The sequence below is a fragment of the Marmota monax genome, unplaced genomic scaffold, assembly GCF_021218885.2.
Source record: "Marmota monax isolate L192 unplaced genomic scaffold, Marmota_monax_Labrador192_F-V1.1 WCK01_AAM20220418_F8-fsc00204, whole genome shotgun sequence".
Lineage (NCBI taxonomy): Eukaryota > Metazoa > Chordata > Mammalia > Rodentia > Sciuridae > Marmota > Marmota monax.
This window is the reverse complement of record NW_026695247.1, coordinates 2,628,851-2,651,227: the sequence shown is the minus strand read 5'-3', so window position 1 is coordinate 2,651,227 and position 22,377 is coordinate 2,628,851. Positions and strand designations below refer to the sequence as shown.

Below are 22,377 nucleotides of genomic sequence, written 5' to 3'. Positions count from 1 at the left end.
AAAGAAAGACATAGAATAAAAGCATTTCCAAAATTATCCTTCAAAAAGTAAAGAAGAAATACAAATTTCTCAGACAAGCAAAAACTGAGGGAATCTGTTGCCACTACCTTGCAAGAAATATTAAAAGATACTCTGAGGTTATGGCTCAGCAGTAGAATGCTTGCCTAGCACGTGTGAGGCCCTGGGTTCGATCCTCAGCACCACATAAAGAAATAAAATAAAGGTATTGTGTTCATCTACAACTAAAAAAAAAAAAAGACACTCTTTAGAAAGAAGTAAAGTAAAAAGGGTTAGAAACTCAGACCTACATAAAGAAAGAAAATGTTTAACTGCTGGAGAGAAGGAATAAGTAACAGTAAAATGGCCCTGCTGGAGATTGGACCCGGGGCTCATGCATGCTATGCAAGGGCTGTACTGCCGAGCTACAGCCTCAGCCAACTCCTCGTGTTCTTAATTGATCTAACAAATAAGAATTTGCTAAAATATCAGAAACTACACATTTGATTATGCCTTGTTATGTGAGTGTGTCTAGATACACACTTACTTTTAGGAAAATAACAGCAATGATACAAGGGATGACAGGAAAAAGTAAAGACTATTTTGTGGCTACAAGGTACTCACACTACCCATGAAGCAATGTATGGTTATTTGAAAGTAGACTTGGATTCGTGGTAAATGTATATTGCAAGTTCCAGGACAATGACTAAAAAAAAGTAATAAGAAAGAATGCTTAGAAAAGAGACATATGAAAATTATCAAAAATGCTCACACAAAAGAGAGAAAAAGTAGAAGGCATAAAGGAGCAAAAAAACAAGGGCAACAAAGATGATTTAATACAAATGTATAATCACTAATCAATGATATGATATAAAAATGAAGAGATTGTCAGAGTGGGTCAAAAAACAAGACCCAAGTCTATGTTATCTATAAGAAACATACTTTAAATGTAAACACACAAATTTGTTAAAAGTAAATGGATGGAGGAAGATATACAGTATTTACAGTTATCAAAAGATAGCTTTCTTTATTTCAGACAGAGTTGTCTTCAGAGCAAAGAGAATCATGGGGGATCAGAGAGGGGGCACTGCATAATGACAGAGGAGTCAATTCTCCAAAAAGACAAAATCAAGTGTCAAAAGACACAGGGCAATAACTGATGGAACTGCAAGGAAAAATAGATGAATCCATTGTTATCGTGGGCGATTTTAGCACTCCTGTATCAGAGATGAACAGATCCAGCAGGCAAAACACCAGTAAGGACATAGTTGATTTCAACAGTACCATCGATCAGCAGGATACAATTGACATCCACAGAATACTTCATCAAACAACAGTGAATTACACATTCTTCTCAAGCTCACAGGGGCTATTCACCAAGAGAGTGACATTTAGGGCCATAAAACACATCTTGACAAATTTAAAACACTAGAAATCGTACATTGTCTACTCTCAGACCACAGTGGAATTAAACCAGAAATGAGCTACAAAATGATAGCTTGGAAAATCCCCCAAATATTTGGAAATTTAACAATATACTTCTAAATAACACTTGGGTTAAAGGAGAAAACTCAAGAAAAATTTCAAAATGTTTTGAACTAAATAAAAAAGAAAATATAACATACCAAAACTTGTGGGATGCAGTGAAAACAGTGATTAAAGGAAAATTTATGGCATTAAATACATATATCAGAGAAGAAGAAAGACCTAAAATTAATAATCTCAGCTTCCACTTTAGGACATTAGGGAAAAAAAGTGAAATCTAAAGTAAACAAAAATGAATACACACTAAAAATTAGGACAGAAATCAATGAAATAAAAAATTTCAAAAATCAACAGAGAAGATCAATGAAACCAAAAGTGGGATCTTGAAAAGATAAATAAAATCCATAAACTTCCAGCTAGGCTAATTAAGAAATAAAGAGGATGCAAATTACTAATATCAGAAATAAGAGATGAGATCACTACATGCCCAATGAACATTAAAAGTACAATCAAGAAATACTAAGAACAACTGTGTCCACAAGTCTGATAACCCAGACAAAAACAGAACAATTCCTTGAAAGATACAAGATAATCTAAATAGGTCTATAAAGTAGGTCTATATCTATTAAAGAAATTGAATCAGTAATAAACTTCCAACAAGTACCAGGCACAGATGGGTTCAATGGTGAATTCTACAAAAATTTAAGGAAGTAATTATACTGATTTTTTACACTCTCTTCCGGAAGAGAATAGATAAGGAAATACTTCCTAATTCATTCTATGAGACCAAAACCACCTTAGTTCCCAAATCAGGCAAAACATCACAAGAAGAGAAAACTATAAACCTATGTCTTTAATGAACATGGACAAAAAACCTTCAACAAAATCTTAGCAAATCAAGTCCATGAACAAGTGGGATTTATCCCAGATATGCATGGTGAAAATTAATTAATGCAATTCATCACATTCATAGGCTCAAGAAGAAAAACCCCTCGCTCATATCCATAAACTCAGAAAAGAGTTTGACAAAAATCCAACATCCATTCATGATAAAAACCCTCAGAAAACTAGAAATAGAAGGGAACTTCCTCAACTTGACAAAAAATAATCTTTTAAAAAACCTACAGCTAATATTATCTTTAGTGGTGAAAAAATTGAAAATTTTCCATTAGAATCAGGGATAAGGCAAGATATAGCTTCTTACCATTTCTTTTCAACATTGTATGGAAAATCATAGCTAATGCAGTATGAAAAAGAAATAAAAGGTGTACAGATTGGGAAAGAAGAAATAGAACTATTCTTGTTTGCAGATGACATGATCGTCTAGGTAGGAAATCTGACAGAGAGGCATTTATCCCAAACAGCTTTAAAAAAAAAAGAAAAGAAAATCTGACAGAGTCAAGAAAAAACTTTTGAAGCAAATAAGTGACAGGTTGCAGGATATAAGGTTAATATAAGAAAGTGGTTGCTTTCCTGTACACTAGCAATGAACAAGTGGAATTTAAAATAAAAGCACAATACCATTTTATATGGCCACCCCACAAATTAAATACTTAGATATGAATCTAACAAAATACGTGCAAGATTTATATAAGAAAGGTATGAAAGGAGCTCAGTGGTATAGTGCCTGCCTTGCATGTGTGAGGCACTGGGTTCGCTCCTCAGTATCACGTAAAAATAGAGATATTGTATCCATCTACAACTAAAAAAAAGAAAGCTATGAAAATCTGATGAAAGAAATCAAAGAAGAACTAAATAAATGGAGACATATTATAAGTTTATGGATGGTCACAATGTCAATTGTTCCTAAATTAATCTATACTTTCAATGTAACCCCATCAAATTATCAGCAGGTTATTTTATGAAAATTGAGAAACTGATTCTAAAGTTCCTATGGAGAAGCAAAAGACTCAGAATAGCCAACACAGAAGAGGACATATGACATAGGCCTGATCTTAAGACTTAAAGTTGTGAAGACAGTGTGGCATTGTTGAAAGAACAGACAAACAGATCAGTGGGACAGAACAGAGCACCCAGAAATAAACCCACATCAATACAGTCAACCTTTGACAGCAAAGGAAAAGCAATGGAGAAAAGATGGTTTTTCAGCAGATGATACTGGAAAAACTGGATATGTTGAAAGAAAAAAAAATTAAAAAAAAGAAAAGCACAGACCTGACACCCTTCACAAAACCTAAATCAAAATGAATCCCAGACATAAATGTAAAATGTAAAACTACATAAGCCCTAGACGATGATGTAGAAGAAAATCTATATAACCTTAGATTGGGCAATAACTTTTTTTTTTATCAGTCCTGGAAACTGAACCCAGGGGAACTTTACCACTAAGCTACATCCCCCAGCCTTTTTTATTCTTTGAGACAGGATCTCGCTAAGTTTCTTAGGCCCTTACTTAGTCGCTGAGGCTGGCCTTAAATTTGTGATCCTCTTGTCTCAGCCTCCTGAGTGGCTAGGATTAGAGGTGTGCTTGGCTTATAATGACTTTTTGTAGACAACATCAAAGGTACCATCCATGAAAGAATTGATAACCAAGGCTTCAGTAAACTTAATACCTTGGATTCTGCAAAAGACAATGTCAAGAGAATGAGAAAATAGGCCACAGACTGGGAGGAAACATTTGTAAAAGATATGACAAAGGACTATCATTCAAAATATGCAAAGGACTCTTAAAATTCAAAATAAGAAAAAAAATCTGATTTAAAAAATGCATCAAAAAACCTTAACAGGCATTCTCCAAAATAAAAATATGAAAATATGCTCCATGTCATATGTCATCCAGGAAATGAAAATTAAAACAATGAGATACCATAACACACTGATCAGAATGGCCAAAATTCAGAACACAGAGAATACCAAATGCTGGCAAGGATGTGAAGCATTAGGAACTCTCTTTCATGGATGGTAAGAATGCAAAATTATACAGCCACGTGGTGGCAGGATCCCCAAATTCCTTATTCAGTTGAGCTAGGAGAACAGTGGAGTACAGGGAGCTGGCCACTCTTCACACATAAAAATAAGGAACTAACTTTGCCTATGAATGTTTAGGAAGGTTTCCCACAGGTCTGCCTCTGACCCAAACTCACACAATGGGGACAATCCCCAAAGAGGACTGCATGAGTGCTGGAAATGAAAAACAAAGCCACTCTGGCGTGTTGCCAGTATGAATTCTGGTATGTTCTGGAATCAATAAGGGCTTCTCTAGGCCCCAGGGTGGGTCCAGAAAAAGTGGCCAATTTTTCATTGGCTGGATCACAACAGGTCTTCCAGTTGGTTGTCATGTTTCAAAAACTAGTGCTTTCAGAATGACAAGGAAGGAGGAAATAGTATTCTGCAGACTCTTTGGTACGTGGAGAAACACCTACTTAAGATTCCATGAAGACGGCAAAGGTTCACTGCCAAGTTTTTAGCAGACACTTCATGGAGAAGGGCACCCCTGTGATGCCCACTCTCTCTCCTCACAGGCATCCACCAACATGGTGGCTCCTGGTTGCCGTGGACAGAGTCATGCTGGGTGACATACGGGGACAGAACCTGTGCACTTGGCCTCTGTAGAGCTGTGCTCTATGTCACAGGTTGATACCCATATTCTAGAAAGGATCAGAGAGTAAACATTTCGGGATTTGTGGGCCGACTACTCAACTCTGCCTTTGAAGCATAAGTGCTGCTGAATACATAAATAAATGATCATGGCTGCATACCAATAAAACTTTATTTTTTAAAAAAAAGGTGGTAGCAGGATTTAGACAATGCATCCTAATTTATCAGTCTTTGCCTGCTGTAGATGAGCAGATAAAACCAAACTGGACACCAAAGACATCACTGCTAGGTGAGTTAGACATGCTTCTGGGTTAATATGGCAGCATTCAAGGATTTTATGAATGAAAATTGCTTCCAGGACATCATTTCCCTTTCAGAGGCAAAACTCAATTTCGTTTACAGGTTTCATGTCAAGTGCTCATTACTCACTGTGGGCCAGTAGACTCCATATGCTGTTTTCCCTATTCCCTGATATTTCCAAGTTTTTGAACACACACCAAATGCTATTGCCGTATGGCTATGGCTGGCCTTGGCATTCAGGTGATCCCTGGGTGGTCCTAAATGATTTTAAGTTTGGGCTGTAGTTTACAAAAAGACTATGTTGCCCTTCTTCCCAAGGCTTGGTGGGGAATAAATGTGTAAAGGACTTAGGTGACACAATCACCACCCCTGATCTATAAGGGGCATTTACATGTGTTTTTAATTCATTTGCCTACCTCCTCCCAAGTCTGTGTTCATTTCCACCTGGGAAAAAAGAAAGCTGAGAAAAACAGGTGGGCCTCTGTTAAGAACAGCAGCTGAGGGTCAGAGCACAGACGGCTGACCTTCCTGCCCTTTCTGGGCTGCTGCGGGTGGCCGGCACAACATACTGCCCTTTCACACCGCCTCACAGGTCACAGCGTGGTAAATCTCCTAGCTCATATCAAGCATTTTGGGGCTCAGCCTGAAATGCCACAGGAGCTAAAACTTTGGAGATTTGGAGAATCCAAGTCCCTAATATTTTACTCTCCTAAATCCAAGTCTCTCAGCTTATTTTTTTTTCTTTTGAATATTAGGGATTGCACCCAGGGACACCCTACTACTGAGCTGCATCCCCAGCCCTTTTTGCTGAATAGCCCAAGCTGGCCTCAGGCTTGCTGTTCTCCTACTTAGCCGCCTGTGATGCTGTGTGTCAACATCACGTGCAACTCCTGGAGATCGCTCCCAAAGAGGGTATGAAGACCCCACAGCCTTCTCTCCTGGAGGCCACAAAACTTCCTTACGTCTGCTCTCTCCTGCAGTCAAAACGTTTCTAAGAAGCAGGAAGAAACCAGAGCCCAGAGATGGCCTTAGGTGACACCCGGCGGCCATCAGTCTCATGGGTCTGTGTAAGCGCAGGATCCTATGTGCTCCCAACCCTGCTGCAATCTGACGGTGACCTGGCTCTGCCACAGGCAGCAGGCCACAAATGGAGTTCTCAAACCATTCTATTTTTTCCAACAGAAGGGAAACTTTTAAAAAGTTAAAGCTCAGAAATACCTCAGTCTTTTTTCCCCCCTCCCCTGAGAAATGACACAGAATTGTGCCTCTGATCACTTCTGCCTTTTGTAGTAAGACTTCCTGGACTCATTGGCTGCCACTGATCCCACAGAGCAGGCCAGCCCTGTGGCCTCAGTCTTGGTGCTGGTCCTGGTCCTGCTGCCATCTCAGCAGCTATGACTTACCAGATGGCTTGCTCACCTGTCTGAACTCCAGAGGCTGCCAGGGGCCCAGGGCCACTCAAAACACGGCAGAGGCACACCTCTGAGCCGGAAGGAACTTTCAGTCACAGCGTGGGCCCAGGAGAGAGGGAAGAGGTCAGAGGTCAAACCCTCTTGGTGCTTGGAGCTACCCCTACTGCACACACAAACACACACACATGCCCAGGACGGTCTTGCCTGTCTGTCCATCCACTGTCAGTCATGGGCATTTGAGGGTGGGACTTTGTGGTGCTTACCTCACTACCTGGCACCAAAGCTGGCTCCTGGAACACAACCAGGGCTCAATATATCTGGAGAGTGAATGAATGGGCCAAGGACCAAGGATGGGAAGAAGTGGACACTGTCGACAAGAAGACCCTCACTCAGGCCATGTAGAGCATTTTCAGCTTCATGGTCAGATATATCTCCATTGTCCCTCCTGGGTGTCTCATGCTGGGGATGGACAGTAAGTGATCATGACCCGCCTTCAGGGCTACATTACAAATACCTGTATCTCAGGAGGAGAAGGGTGGAGTACAAGGTATACAAGGCTCCATCACACAGGGTTGGGGCACACCTAGCGAGGACAAAGGCCTTGCTATGAATGTGGGGGGAGGACCCCAGGCTGTGGGAAGGAGATGCACAGGCCCTTGGGAACTCGGTGGTCCCCTGGAAGCAAAAACCATCAGGAGCCCACGGTAGCCAGGCAAGGTCAGAGGCCAGCAGTAAAAGGTCTGTAAGAGGGTGCAGGTACCAGGTCCTGGAGCCAGTAGAGGCTGTGCCAGTGACTCAAGGGGAGATGAGAGCCATGGAGAATTCTGAGTAGAGGCACCTACCATATGATGCCACCTTGAAGTCACCCCATCCACCCAAGGAGAACAGGCTGAGGCGCCTGCACTGAGGAGTGCTGGGGCAGGGCCAGGCTTCCTGGCACATCCGTGGGAGACGCTCCCGTTCTGCATGCAGGGACATATTCTAACAAAGCCTCAGATTGAGTTCAAGCTTTACCTGCAAACCAAAACTGCAAACACTTCCTCTGAACCCTGCCTGATGTCAAAAGAAGTGGCTGGGCTGGGTGTCCAGCAGCTGCCACCAGGCTGCCTCGTCCACTCCCACTGTCCCTCTCCCCTCATTCCCCTGAGTTGGGCAGTCAGAAAAAAACACTTCCTTCCTGGGAGGCACAGCAGGCACAAGGAGGAAGCTGCAGGGTGACTGCTGAGTCGGGAAGGAGGACTCCCCCTTGAAAGGAGCACGGGGCCCCTTTGAGTGTCCCTGGTAACGGTTTATTTTTTTTTTTTCGAGTATTAGGGATTGCATCCAGGGACACCCTACTACTGAGCTACATCCCCAGCCCTTTTTACTTTTTATTTTGAGATAGGGTCTTGCTAAATTGCCCAAGCTGGCCTCAAGCTTGCCACTCTCCTGCTTAGCTGCCTGAGTCAATAGGATCCCAGGCATGTGCCACCCCATGTGGCCCCGATAACTTTTTCAGGGTACAAAAGCCAAGTGAGAGGTGTTATGGTTTGGATATGAGGTATCCCCCACAAATCTCATGTTGGATAATATGAGAATGTTCAGAGGTGAGATGATTAGATTTAGAGACCTGTGACATAAGAAGTGGATTAATCCATTTGATGGATTAATAATCTAAATGGACTACTGGGTGGTAATGGTAGACTGATGGAGTGTGGCTGGAGGAGGTAGGTCATTGGAGGCGTGTCTTTGGGGATTATATGTTGTCTCTGACTCCTCTCTTGCTGTCTGTTTCCTACCTGCCATGAGTTGATAAGCAGTCTCCTTCGCCATACCTTTTCACCATGAGGCTCTGCCTTACCCCAAGCCCAGAGCGCAGCAGTAAGCTGACCATAGACTCAGATCTCATGAGCCCAACAAAATTTTCCTCTTCTAGGTTGTTTTTTTTTTTCAGTATTTTGGCCACAGTGATGAAAAGCTGACTAACACCGGGGTGCTCAGGAGGGAGGAGAGAGTGGTTAGTAAGCCCCGCTCTTCTGGGGGCTCATCTCACTTTGAGTCATGGAAAAAGCAGAAGGCAAAAATTCTTGAGTCTTTCCAGCCTGGAAAGCATCCCAATTCCCACTTAGGAGGAAGCAGGGATGACAGAGTGGTCCAGAGGCTGGCCCAGTTGGCTGGCTCTGCTGACCATGGAGCAATGGTACCAATATAAGGTGCTGGCCCATTTCATACCCTGAGCAAACCTCTCTAAGACTCGGCCACCAGGAAAGTAAGAGTGCAGCAGAGTAGCCCTGGATATCCTCAGCTGTGCATGCAGTATGTGTCTTAAGGAGACATTTATGTTCTGTGAGTTAGTTATAGGCACAACCACAACTTTTCCTGAACCAGGAAGAAAATATTCATGGGAATACCTATTTGAGCTCTGTTTTTCCAATGGCTTTGCTCCCCTAATCCCAATATCAACTCCATTTTATAGTGAAAAAGAGCTTCAAAGACTAAGTAAATGCCCCAAAGTCACTATACAAGAAGAGGGACTTGAACCTACAACTGACTTGAGAACCCAAACTCTGTCTGCATTTAAGTTTTGCCCATCTAAGTTTATCCCCTGGGTCAGAGAACATCATCTGGGATTCATGCTGGATTGGCTTACAAAGGAGAGAGCTCTACTTTTTGTTGTTGTTGTTGTTGTTGTTGTTACTGGGGATTGAACCCAGGGGGCATGTAACCACTGAGCCACATCCCCAGTCTGTTTTTTTATTTTTTGAGACAGAGTCTCAATAAATTGCTGAGGTTGGCTTTGAACTTGTGATCCTTCTGCCTCTGTCTCCTCTGGGGCTGCTGGGATTACAGGGTGTGCTATCATGCCTGGCGTGCCTCTATGCTTTTGATATACGGTGATTAACACTCAGGGGATGACTTTAAGGAGGTCACATGAGAGGAGCTGATGGAGACACCAACGGTGTTTGTCAAATTTGTCAACTTAAAGCATCCTTTTGGCCCTGTGGGTTGGGAACAGGCAAGGGAATGAGAGGTGAGGGCCCGCAACGCAGCTCTCTCCTCACATGGCAACACTGTGAGGAGCTGGGGTGACCTGGCAAGCCTAGGACCCTCTGCAGTCAGGTGCAAAAGTGGTTCTGTGAGCGGCCAGGCACTGCCTTTGAGGATTCCTGGATATCGCAGAGGATATACATAAGGCGGGCCAAGCCCTCCAGAGCCAACCACAGTTCCCTAGTGATGATGACATCCTTGTGAACAGAAAGTTACATAGTAGGGGCTCAAGAAACATTTATTGAATTTCATAGTTGAAAGGAAATGAGAGATTGGGATTAAACTGCCAAATACAAATGGCATTCACCTTGCCCTCTGTAGACCAAGCCCTAAGCTCTGCTCTGCTCTTAGATCGTGTATCACTGACCCCATAGACTGGGCACTGGTGTACTGACATGAAGTCAAGCCACTTTGGACCAGCAAGGTTAAGTGTCTTCCTAAAGCCACCAGAGCATATCCCTGGGTCACCATCTGCACAGGTGCATCTCCACGAAGCCCAGCCCCGCTGTGGACTCAGAGGGCACAGGTGAAGAAGAGCTGTGGGCAGCACTCCTGAGCCCTGTTGGCAGGACCTGCCCTTAAGTCTTTGTGTTTGCACAAGCCCAGCTTTGTGGAGTGGGACTACTGAGAAGTCATAAAATGTGCTTTTTCTATCTGCTTTACAAAAGGTAACTATTCATTCTCTTCTTAAATAGAACAAAGACTGGTTTTAGAACAACTTTAATGAATGCCATTTTAACAGGACTATTCAACATTGAAGGTAAAAAAATCTACCTTTGATTCACCTGCTTCAAGATTCTTTAAGTGCCTCCAATCGAACACAATGATGTGCTTTAGAGGAAAGTTTGCACCATTTTTGGAGACCCCCCCTGTCCCTACAGATGCCAGAAAGGAACATATCCAAAGGACAAACTGGTCTCTGGAGGTAAATCGTCTGGCACTAGCCAGAGAAGCTGAAGTACGAGTGCCCGGGGTCACCTGGAGTGTGAGCAAGTGGAGGTTGTTAGGACAGTGGCCATGTTTGTCTCCGCATTGTTCCAGGTCCTGCCAATGAACAGGGCCAGGTGCCCCCACTGGAGGGAAACCTCAGGAGACTCAGGAAACAGAGATCAAGTCGAGGGCAGTCTTGAGGAGCTGCCATGTCTTTCAGAGCCTGGATATGGAGACATTTAGAACTGAGAGGTGCCCGTGGAGCAGGACAGTTATTAAGGTTGCTGTCCCCTCTCCCACATTTCACTCTGTGGGGATCATAGGACTACAGTGAGGGTGGAAAAAAGGGGATGTGGAGCATGGTGGGAGGCGGGTGTCAGAGCATGAATATCTTTGAGAATCGCATCCAGGGGTCTCTAATTCTCCATAGGAACCCATGGGATTCAAGAAAAGAAAGTCGTTATGAATTCAAGAAAAGTCAGCCCCTGTAGGAACTGTCATTGCCTCCAGGTAACAGGAAAGCCCAGACCCTCTCATGGCTCGCACCTCTGCTCCTCCATCTCAAGGTCACCTTTGAAGAGGCCCTGCATGACAATGCTTGCCTTGGGGACATGCTCACACAGTTGTGCACCCCCAAACATGCTGAGCACAGAATAAGTCCAAGCCGAACACAGCTGAAAGGTGTCCCTGAGGACTAATTTGTTGTCTCCCTTGAAGTTTTGAATGGACTCTTTGGGAATTTGGGACTCTTTGGGAATCATTGGGAATTTGGAGATCCTCACTACACATGCTTCTAGGCATGATCCAGCACAGCTCATCATCCTCTGAAGTTGGCGTTTGCACACTTAATTCTCTTGACTTGCCTGTGGCCTGGGTTTCCCCAAACTCAAGACTTCAGGCTCCAGAGTGTGCAGGGAGCCTGCCTGTCCTTGGACACAGCACAGTGCGCAACATGGAACCAGGTCCTGTACGTTTTTGTAGAATAAGTGGGCAAACATCCCTTTGTCTTTTTGTCCACAGGGCTCTGGTCTTTACCTGGAGTTGAGTCCTGGCCAGAGGCACCTAGAATGGAAAAGGCTGTGGCAATGGTAGGCAAGGCAGACATGCTCTTCTACAGGGGCAAGCTGGACCTGCCTAGAAGCTCCTAGACGCTGAAGCTGTTCACAGTGGAGTTCTCCTGACCCAGAATTTCCTCCTAGGAAGCCCTGGGAGGAGGACCTTGACCTTGGTTGTTTCTGTCATTGGAGCCAGCTGAGCCTGAAACTGTTCGGTGCCTATCTTCTTAGCAAGGCCATCACTGGATACTATGAGGTCACAAGTGACATCACAGAGGATCAGCAGCCCCCAGGGTCCTCTCAGGACTGATTCTCCAGAGTCCACTGGGCAGAGAAGCAAGCGAGGTACCTTGGGAAGCCTGCCACTCAGAGAGAAAGAGAAAGAAAGAAGGAGAGAGAGAAGGAGGGCCCCCTGGCTTCCTGGGAAGTTGCACGGGCCAGATGACAATGGGAATCAGCATCTGAACACCTTGATGAAAGAAAGGAAGAAAGAGTTGGATTCCCTGAATGAAAAATAGATTATTCACTGTCAGGATGAACAATAGAACAAGACATAAATAGCAGCCGGGCAAGGACATGCCAATTTTGCTCAAAAAAAAAAATGGTGTGCATGGCACTTCTGTAGCCCTCCCTGGAGCTGCGGTGCCACAGCTATGTTCTGCACCAGCAGCTGGGGCGGTGGGAAGGAGGGAGAATAACAGTGGCCTCCAGGAATTGGGAAGAATATGGGCCTCAAAGAGAAAGGTAGAATTACAGCTCTGGTATTTACCACTGGGGAGGGCAGCGGTGTACAGTGGGGGAAGAACAGGCAGACAGAACAAGACAAGGAGAGAGAAGAGAGGCACCAACCTAGAGGACAAGGACCCCCTTGGAACCCCGGCGAGGGGTAAGGATAAACTGTGAAAGTGTGGTCAGGCACTTGGAGTAGAAAACTAATCAAAGGAACTCCAAGGCAGCCAAAACCAGGCCCTCTGCACAATTCCATGGGCAAATATATTTAGTTTGCTACTAAGTCTCTGGCCCTGACTATTTCAAACAGTTTCCCCTGCCTGGCCTGGCCTGGCCTGCCTGCGGGATGGGCTATGATGCCCTGCTTTGGCGTCAGCTATCACATCCCAGTGAGCTGCCCCGGGTCTGTGCAGCAGTTTCTCTGATACCCCATGCATCCTCGAAACTCATTTCCCTGCACTGGAGTTAACGCTTAAAATCATGACTTGGGGCAACAGGAGTCCTGCTACTGATGCTAATGGCAGGTCATGGGATGTCATGCTCCTGTGCCACCTGTGGGTGGACCAAGTGTCTGCTGGTGCCATCTCATATCATTCAACAAAAACTCCATGAAGCAGATGCAGCCGGTACTGGTCCTTAAGAAGGCACAGAGCAGGAGGCTGCGTCCTTTATCCTGGGCCTAAGGGAGGAGCCAGGGTTCAAACTCAGGGGAAGGTGCTGCCCTGGCTCTAGGTGGGCCCAGAGGCCGACAGGGGGGCTCTCCTTACCTTGGTGAAGGTCAGACAGTCCTTGTCTTGGTCTCTGTCCTTCATCTCGAAATCATAAAGTGCCTTGCCCTGGGGCGGGGCCTGCGGCAAGGGCCGGACACACTGAATGTAGCTGGCTGGCAGGAAGCCGTGTGTGCCGTGCAGCTCCCCGTGGTACCAGTTCTCATCCACCTTGCGCCGCAGGATGATGATGTCCCCCTTGTTGAACTTCAGGTCACCAGGTTCTTTTCCCTCATAGCTGTACAGGGCCTTGCCATAGGGCAGCTGGGATAGGTTCTGGAAGCAGAAAATAACATGTGGTTACTTGAAACGGCCCTTCCTGATGTTGGGGGGGGGGGCTGCATGGGCAGCCTGGGATTCTGAGGGGCTTTTCTGAGCCTTGGGGATGTTGAGAACACGCTGCAAGTGGAAAATACTTCAAAGGTACAGACAGCCTGTCACAGGAGCCCACAAGCTTCTTGACCTCAGTGAGACAAGAAGGTGCTTGTCATGGGAGTGCCCCTCTAAATAGTACCATGAGGACCAGGCATGGTTTCCAATCTTTTACAAAGACCAACTCACTTGCACTGATAGGTTCTGAGGGAAGCAGTCAATTACCCTCCTCTACAGAAGACGAATCTGAGGCACCAGGACAGAAGGTAACTTGCCCCGGACCCCACCCTTAGGAGTAGTAGGTAGAATTGGAGCCAGGTGGTCGGGGCTCCAGAATGTTCCTACTCATTACTCTGTGCTGAGTCTTTTCCCACTGGGTGCTGTTTTTCAGGAAATTTTGTCTAAAAGCTACCAGATTTCCTACAAACAGAACTTTCTTTCCCTAGCTTACTGACCCCTCACAGCAAATCAGGACATGTGCAGGGGGGTTTGCGTTGAGCAGGCCAGTCCACATTGCAGCAATCACGCCACGCCAGGCCTGATGTGGACTCAACCAGCGGCATGTGCTCAACCTATCCAAGCGAGACACAACCTGGTTGAGGAGCTTGGAGGCCACTCCCAGGTCCTTGGTCCCCTGTCACAGACCAACACCCCCAGGGATATATGCAGCTTTTTGCTGCATACAGTAGCTTGTCTGTTCCAAAACTATGATTTCCTATCTTCTTACCATCAGGAGAATGTCCCTGCCTTTCCTGTCAAAATCTGCCCAACCTATCCAAAAAAGGATCTGCCATCCTTGGTGTCAAAGAGTGACCAGCCTTTAAAATGCATTTGAAACAGAATTCTTTACAATCTTCTGTTCTCCAGCAACGAGAGGTCCATCAAACAATCCTAAGGCTTGATCTGATGTTTTTGTGCACTTCCTGGGCTCCTCTAATTGGCCCTGTTTTGTAAAGACCAGTTGGCTGCATGGGTTTCTTTTCCATTTCCTTATGGGTGGCCAACACCTGCTCGACTGAGTGAGCTTTGCCCAAGGTCCATTCTGTGCCAGAGGAAAGCCTTACCATTGTCCCTGTGTCTATACCCAGTGATTTTCCTACCAGAAGCTGCATTTTCTCACCAGGGCTGTCTGTGCCAAGGGTTTCTGTAGTATTCGAATCAATCAATACCAGCACAACAGCCCGAAGCAGCAGGACATCAAAAACTCTTTGTAGAGGACTTAATAGCACATTGCAACTCCATCATTCTACATTTATGTCTCAGAATGGTCAGGCGACAGCAGTTAAGAGACCCGCTGGCAGACTGACAAACAGCCACCACCACCCAATTAAATAGTAACACCAGAGGATTTTTGATTACAGAACTCAAAGAGGGGGAAAAAATCAGTTTGTGTCCAATAATACTCATTCTGGATAGCTTTGTAATGTCCGCACAATAGATGGTAAGAGGCCCTGATTTCAGAGAGCGGAGGCCGAGGGGTGATTTGCCATACACGCAGAGAAGACTGGAAGAGGCTGTTGGCTGTGGGCCACCAGAAGAATTTCACTGCCACATAAGGGCCAGCGGCCCTGGCCCAGGGATTCTCAAGTCAGGGACAACTTTGTCTGAAGACAGTTTTGGTTGTTACAGTGTAGATGCTATTGGCATCTGAGGAGTACAGGCTAGGGATGCTGCTGCACATCCTTCAATCAGGACATTTCCCAACAACACAGAATTACATGGCCCAGGACATCAAAAGGTTGAGAAACCCTGGCCCCACCTGTAGGTTAAATTATAAAAAAAAAGTACTTTTTTTTGTTCTATTTCAATTTAGTTTACTTGTATTTTAAATATTAAGTACAGGCCTGGGGATGTGGCTCAGTGGTGGAGTGCTTGCCTAGTGTGTGTGCGAGGCCCCAGGTTCAAGTCCCACCTTTTCATGATATGGGAGTATTTTCACCACTGACCACATGGAGACACTTAGATTTCATTCAGTGAGGAGATTTTAAAGAAACCCATTTTTAAGAAAAAAGCTTAAGCTTGAAAACCAGCCCCTACCAGGTGCACAGAAGAAAAGGTTTACCTTGACACCATGGCTCATCTCCTCTCCATGGCAGAGTAAGAGGGGTTTGCTCAAAGAGCCACAGCCCCAGTGGCTGGCTGATACTGATCACAGTGGTGGGCAGGACAAGCCAGATCTGACCTTTGCATTCCGGTTCTGCCTCCTCCTGTGTCTCTCTCATGCAGTGGAACACAGGCACCTCCCTGAATTGCCTCCTGCATCAAGGGGATTCTGGGTATCCATTCTGGACCCCCCATCCCCAGCTTTCTCTAGACAGTTGACACGGAAACCACTTGCAAGAACGGCTCACCCCCATGATGTACAGCTGTGGCCCTGACTTATACAGTGTGTCCAGGAGGGCTGAGGTATAGGGACAGGGAAACTGAGGCATTTCCTACCAGGGCAAGGGCTGCAGACTGGCCCCCAGGACAGAGGCATTTATATTACCTTCTCCCCAGTCCTGAAAAGGATGCACTTCTGAGCCTCAGGGAACTGTGGCTTCATTGATCCTCCAGATGGTCCACAGGCCACACCATCACTGTCGCCTCAACCTGCCTGTGGAATCTCCACCCAGCTGCTAAGCAGGGGGTCATCCTTGTGTTCGTTCCTCCTCAAATCCTGTTAGCTCTACCGATAGGCTCTTAGAGACGCTGTATGCCTTCCACTCCCGATTGCCCCATCCCTCTCTGCTCCCATGGAAACCAAACCCCTGCAACCCACTGTGTGTTGGTTGCCAAGCACGTGATGAGCCCACCCCCCACTGCTTACAAGCCTATAGTGGCTCTCCACATCCTCAGGGGAGCCAAACTTCTCAGCATGGTGACTGAGCACCCCACCCCCTGAGCTGGCACTGGGTCACCATTCCAGCCAGAGTGGGCAGCATCCCCTTTCTCTCAAGGAGGATATGCTTCTGGAAACTGTGGGCTTTACAGACCGAGCTCCATGCTACCTCCTGTCCTATCCCAGACCTTCAGCATTCAGGTGGGGCTCCTTAGGCCTGGGGACCTCTGGTCCCCTGTACTGACCGTTTTTTAACAGGGGCCCCAGCTCAGGACTGTCCTTTGTCTATCCTGACGAGCAGAACCTGTGAGTGTCCCTGCATGGTATTAGCTTAAGGGAATCAGGTTAGTCTTGAGTCAGGCCTGAATGGGGGACAGGGAGTGGGGAAAGTTAGGAAGGTGTGACACAGGACCCCCGTAAGCCAAGGGACTACACCGAGATTCAGGGAAAAGCATTTGGCCCTTGCTCCAACTGGTGAAGCCGCTCCTCTGGTGTCCCCAGCAGGCCAGGCTGGGGCAGCCAGGGGACCATGCAGGCCCTGAACACAGCTCCATGGGTGGTTCAGGCTTTAGCTGACACCAAGCACCAGTTGCAAGCAAAGGAACCTCAAGGAGCTCTGTGTAGTCATGCACCTGTGCCTGTTGCTCCTGCTGGTGGGCACAGAGGAGAAGAAAGACGTAGGGAAGGACAGGGGCCAGAGGAGCCCACTTGCTCACCCCTCTGGACTGCCCAGACAGCATCTGACAGAGCAAAACTGAGAGGGCAATAAGCCTTTTAAAGATGACGAGACATATTTCTTAGGGAAAATATATGTCAGAAATGATCTGAGAGGTGGTTAATGCAGGGGGCAGAAGAGCCAGGAACCAGTTCCCTGTGTCAAAAAAAAAACGTTCAGAATGGTAATGTGTGGCCTCTCCACAGTCTTTCATCTTCAAAGCCTTTTAGAAGATTAATTAGTCCATGGAAGGCCCAGAGGCAGGTGAATTCTATTGGGGGGAAGAGAATTCTGCAAATTTCACTGTGGCAACCTGGAAACTTGAGATTTACACCCCCCCACACACCACCATGACCCAGCCTGAGAGGGCAAGCAGGTTGCTGTGCACCCATTTCCTTTTGACCACAGATGTGTTCAGAGAAGGGATCGGGGGTGTTCCCCTTTGGAGGAATTGTGTTCAAACACTGCCAGGAAGGCGCCATTATGTGGGCCCAAGACATTAAAGAAAAGATATGAAAGGAGAAGGGGGAAATACATCTGGGATGCCTACAGGACAATTAACAACAGCCACCCCTGTGAGGCATTAATAATAATTAAAACTTATAATGTCGATTTCACAGCTCATTACTCGGATGTGGCACACAAATCTTCCTCTGGGCTTAATGTCCTACCCCGTGGAGACAGAGTGCTCATGCATGCATGGCAGCGCATCGCCAGCTTCTATAGGATCAAACGTGGCAGCGGGCTTTGACAAATGGGTTTCCATTATGCCCTGCTAGTATAGGGGCCCTGGGGCAGGCAGGCTTCACAGCTGCCTGCAGAGTGGTAGAGGGGTGTGACCTGGATGGGTCCCAGTCCTGCAGACTGCTGGGGGGGAGAGCATGGACCAAGAACTCCCCTTTTAGACCCTCAGGACGCCATCTGGCTTCATTCATTCAGTGCCTTCTGTGTGGAGCACTAGCAACCTGTTATCAATACAGGCTCCCTGTGAACCATCAGGACAGACGGCCTGTTTCTGTTCACTGCTGCATCCCCAACCCCTGGCCTGACATTGGTCACAGGCTCAAGATACTGACAGGATGAATATGTGAAGGTTGTCAGAATCAAGAGGAGTCATTTCTATCAAGCCCTAATCACATAAAATAAATAAACAAACAAACAAAGCCAGAAGGTTATAAAAGAGAGGATGTCATGCATCTGTGCCTAATGACAAGAACTAGTCACAAAAGACTCTACCAGAACCACAACCTTTCCCCCCTCAAAAAAAAAACCTCACACAAAAGAATACTTTTGCAAGGAAATCTGCCCAGCAATTGTTCAACCTTGGATTCACACCACTCTTGTTATTGCTTGTTGAAGCCAAGGGCTTTTGTTTAAAAATATTTTGTGTAATCCTCCTCATTTTAACTTTGAAAACGTCTCCTGGTCTCAACCTTCTTGCCCATGCCCATAGTTTACTAGAGCATATGTACTCCCATTCCAACACTCTGCTCTTCCCAAATACTCATGATTCCTTGGAGAATCTCTGTGATTATTATTTTGGTTGACAAATACATGGACTAGCAAGCCAGGCCCCTAGGATTAGGGCCTGGACTGAGAGAAATTTCCCTGCCCATTATTTTCCCCCGGTGACCTGAGACTTGGGGGCCCACGTGGGCAAATATCCCATTCTAATAGTGTCTGGGCCAAGATGCATGGGGGAAAATCGCAGCAAATGCCTGATGAGGAGTAGGGCATCCCAGGTGGAGGGACAGGCTAAGCAAAGGCATGGAGTCAGAGGTGGACACGGGTCCCACTCACTGGTTGTCCCAGATCTGTCAGCACAGCACATGGAAGAGCTGACAAGCATTAGGGAAATTTACATGTGGCATGTTCTAGGAATGATGAACTGGCCAAGGATTGGGAGGGCCTGGTCATAAAAAAAAAAAAAATGTTAAAATTTTTTTTTTAATTGCAGGGTCCATGAATGTTCTTGTCTGTGAGAATATTCCAAGCTGAAATGGAAGTCAGATTTGCCCAGCCAAAAGTTCATTCTCCAGTCCTCACCTACAGGCAGCCCTGGCCATTTGTCAAAACTTCTGTCAATGTAAGTCAAAATGATTTGTGCACATTCTGGCAGGTTTTAAAATGACATTTACAAGGGAATTCTACCTTTGCACAGGCTGGATGGGAGATGCGGTAGCGCGTGGGCTGGCATTTTCTACGCAGTGACTATACACAGAGCAATAGCTGGTCCTTGGATGACCTTATAGAACAGAGCCCTGGACTTGACAAGAAAGAAAGGAAACTAATTGAAGCCACCATATTTTAGGGTTTTTCTCATTCACAGCTTAGCCTGCATCCTGCCTGATTTAGGGTGTCTCGGGTCAATTTATGATTTTTGTAGCTCATAGCATTTTTCAAGCCAAAGCATTTATTTCCTTACCACTCTTGAGGGCTATAATTTATGTATTTTTTTCATTTCAGAACAGAACATTTAACATGAACACTCCAGGATTTAGAAGAGGCACCATTTTGGGCATTATCTTATTTTACAATAATGTATTTAACAAGAGCATCCACCATCTTCTCGTTTATAAATGTAATTCCTGATGAATTATTTCTCTATCACCCTGCAACCAGGACAGTTTTAGCTATATTTCAAGTTTTCTCTTCCATTTTTCTCACTAAAAAGTACCCATTGCGTGGGTTGCGGCAGCACATGCCTGTAATCTCAGCAGCTTGGGAGGCTGAGGCAGGAGGATCATAAGTTGGAGGTCAGCCTAAGCAACTTAGTGAGAACCTGTCTTAAAAGAAAAAGGGCAGGGAATGAGCTCAGTGATAAAGTGCTTCTAGGTTTAATCCCAGCACCTCCCCCCAAAATTTAGTCATCGGCCTGGGACTTTTGTTTCATTTACTTTTTTATTCTGGAGCCCACAGGCTATCAGCACAGGTTGGAGAACTAGAGTTTGCATATTTATTTATGCCCTTTCTCCCTTGGAGACTCACACATTTTTCAAAGTCTGAGAAGCTCTGGAGAATGCACAATTGCTTTCTAAGCACAGGCTTTCCAAAGTGGGTCAGCATAGGACCCACCTTGCTGGCATGGTGTCTTTAGGGTCTCCAGAGGGCTGCTACCACCTGTTATCACATGCTGGTCAGATGCCTCTTCATGAGGCTTCCCGTTTCATTAGCAATCTCTCTAGTTCTGGTTCACAAAGATAATTTGTCAAAACTTGTCGGAACTTCTCATCGTGGCCAGTCCTGATGGCTGGGCTGTGGGGGCGGGAGGTGCAGGAGGCAGGGTGACCCACGCACTTCCCAGCACTGAATGTGAACCTAAGTTTCAGCCTCCTTGGCCCTGCTTCTCTGTACCTGTCTCCCTGGGACATGCAGTGTACTAAACGGAAGGAAGAGATGTCATCAAGCAGGCTGCCACCACTGCACGCCCCATCTGCTCTCTCTTCCTCCTGGAACAAGGCAAGACGCTCTCGGAAGCTGTGAACCCAACCTAAAACAAGACATGCCCTGGACTGCCTGGCGGACATCCTGAGGGTATGTCACTGCACTCAGTCCTTTCACTGAGATGAACGCAAGCGCTTCCCGAGAGTCCCCAGGGGAAGGCAAACAACCTGCCCTCTGGTCTGCCAGAAAAGCCACAGTCACTGAGCACAGGGGCAGCCAAGGGCCTGCACAGGGTGGGAACAGAAGGCTTGGCTGTGGCCATGTGGTTTCCAGGGCTCCAGGAGTCTAGAGCCCAGGACAAGGTGCCTCCCAGAGCTGGGGTCTGCACTTCCTGGCCCACCCCAGCACTGTCATTCTGCTTCCTTCTATCTCCGTGATAAATCTCCAAGCAAGAGTGTGAAAGGGGTCAAGAGTGACAGAAGGAGATTTTCAGATCTGCCTCCTTTTGTCAGACCTGCTCCCAGTAGTTCCTGGACCCCTACGGGGACCCATTCCCTGCTCGCTTCTCTAACCACCTGCCTCTGCTCACTGACTGCCTTGGCCAGAGCCCTGCACCCTGGGAGGGGAGGGCTGCTTCATTTTCCTGTGCTTCATTTCATGAACCAACCCCAAAGTGCAAAGCAAGCTATGTAACATCCAGTTCAAAGAGGGAATCAAGATTCATTGTTTGGGCAAACATGAAATAATTAGAATTGCCTGAAAAAATATTAACCTTGGGGTTAGTGCTCCTATATCTGGGTCATTAGTAAGAATATTTTAAGTCCAGAATGCCTCCTTCAGGCCCCTGGACCCACCTTATACTGCATGGAAAGGGACATAACATGGCTTGTGTGTCTAAGTGTGCACATGTGTACATGTTCATGTACACATGTACACACACACACACTCAAATTACAGGATTTGCCCAACACATATAATTAAAAAGGGGAAGAGGAAAAGGGCCAATGTTAATATAGAGTCAGAATTTGGCCAGCTGTGTTCTGGGGCCAAAGCCGTCCTGCCACCTGTCTTCATAAATCAAGCTTTAATGGGACACAGCAACACACATCTGCTAACATACTATCTTCATGGAGTAGTTGCTTCCAACACCCCAGGGGCTACAAAGGCCCAAACACCTGCTATCCACCCTGTCTTTACAGGGAGTATATAAAGCCCAGAATGGAACCCCAAGGGGGAAATGGAGGTCCCCCTTTTGTGAGTGCAGTGAGTGCCACGAAAGGGCCACATGTCTGGTCGTGAAAGCAGTGATTTGGGAATCAGTGGTGGCCCTGCCATGCACCTTTTGAAAAAGTACCTTTGTTCCAGGAGACTCGTTTTTTTTTTTTTTTTCCCATAGCCTGGAGATAATTAAATCTGTCCTTCCATATTCTCTAGTAATGTCAATAGAATAAAATTGATGATATGTGACTAGTTTTTGTCTGTTAATGAAGAAGGTGCTATAAAAGCGATGATCATAGGCTGTTTGCTGAGGCAGACAGATGTTCCAGGAACCTGGATGCTGGGCCAGAGAGGGCAGGCATTTCTAAGTGTGGAAAGCAGCCAAGAATGACCTCTAACCTTGCATTGAAGTAAAGGTCAGGTGGGTGAAGTGAGCACCTGCTCAATAAATGCATGGAGTGAAAGCAAAACCAGCAAGGGAATAACATGTCCTTCTTAGGTACAAAGACGACCTCTCTTAGCCTCACTAATCTGTGTGCACCTGCTGGGGCTCAAGTGGTACTCACCACCTGGTCTTCTCCCAGGCACTGTTATCCTGACCTTCATC

At 46.1% G+C, this 22,377-nt stretch overlaps 1 protein-coding gene across 2 annotated transcripts in view; it reads right to left on the bottom strand.

Annotated features, from left to right (window-relative positions):
- The window catches only part of Sh3rf3 (SH3 domain containing ring finger 3), a 340,679-nt gene that overhangs the window by 121,990 nt on the left and 196,312 nt on the right, over nt 1-22,377 (bottom strand). For both annotated transcript variants that reach the window (XM_046420254.2, XM_046420255.2), the window contains exon 2: nt 13,261-13,536. In XM_046420254.2, the coding sequence (XP_046276210.1) occupies nt 13,261-13,536 (276 nt within the window). The remainder of the gene's footprint in view (nt 1-13,260; nt 13,537-22,377) is intronic.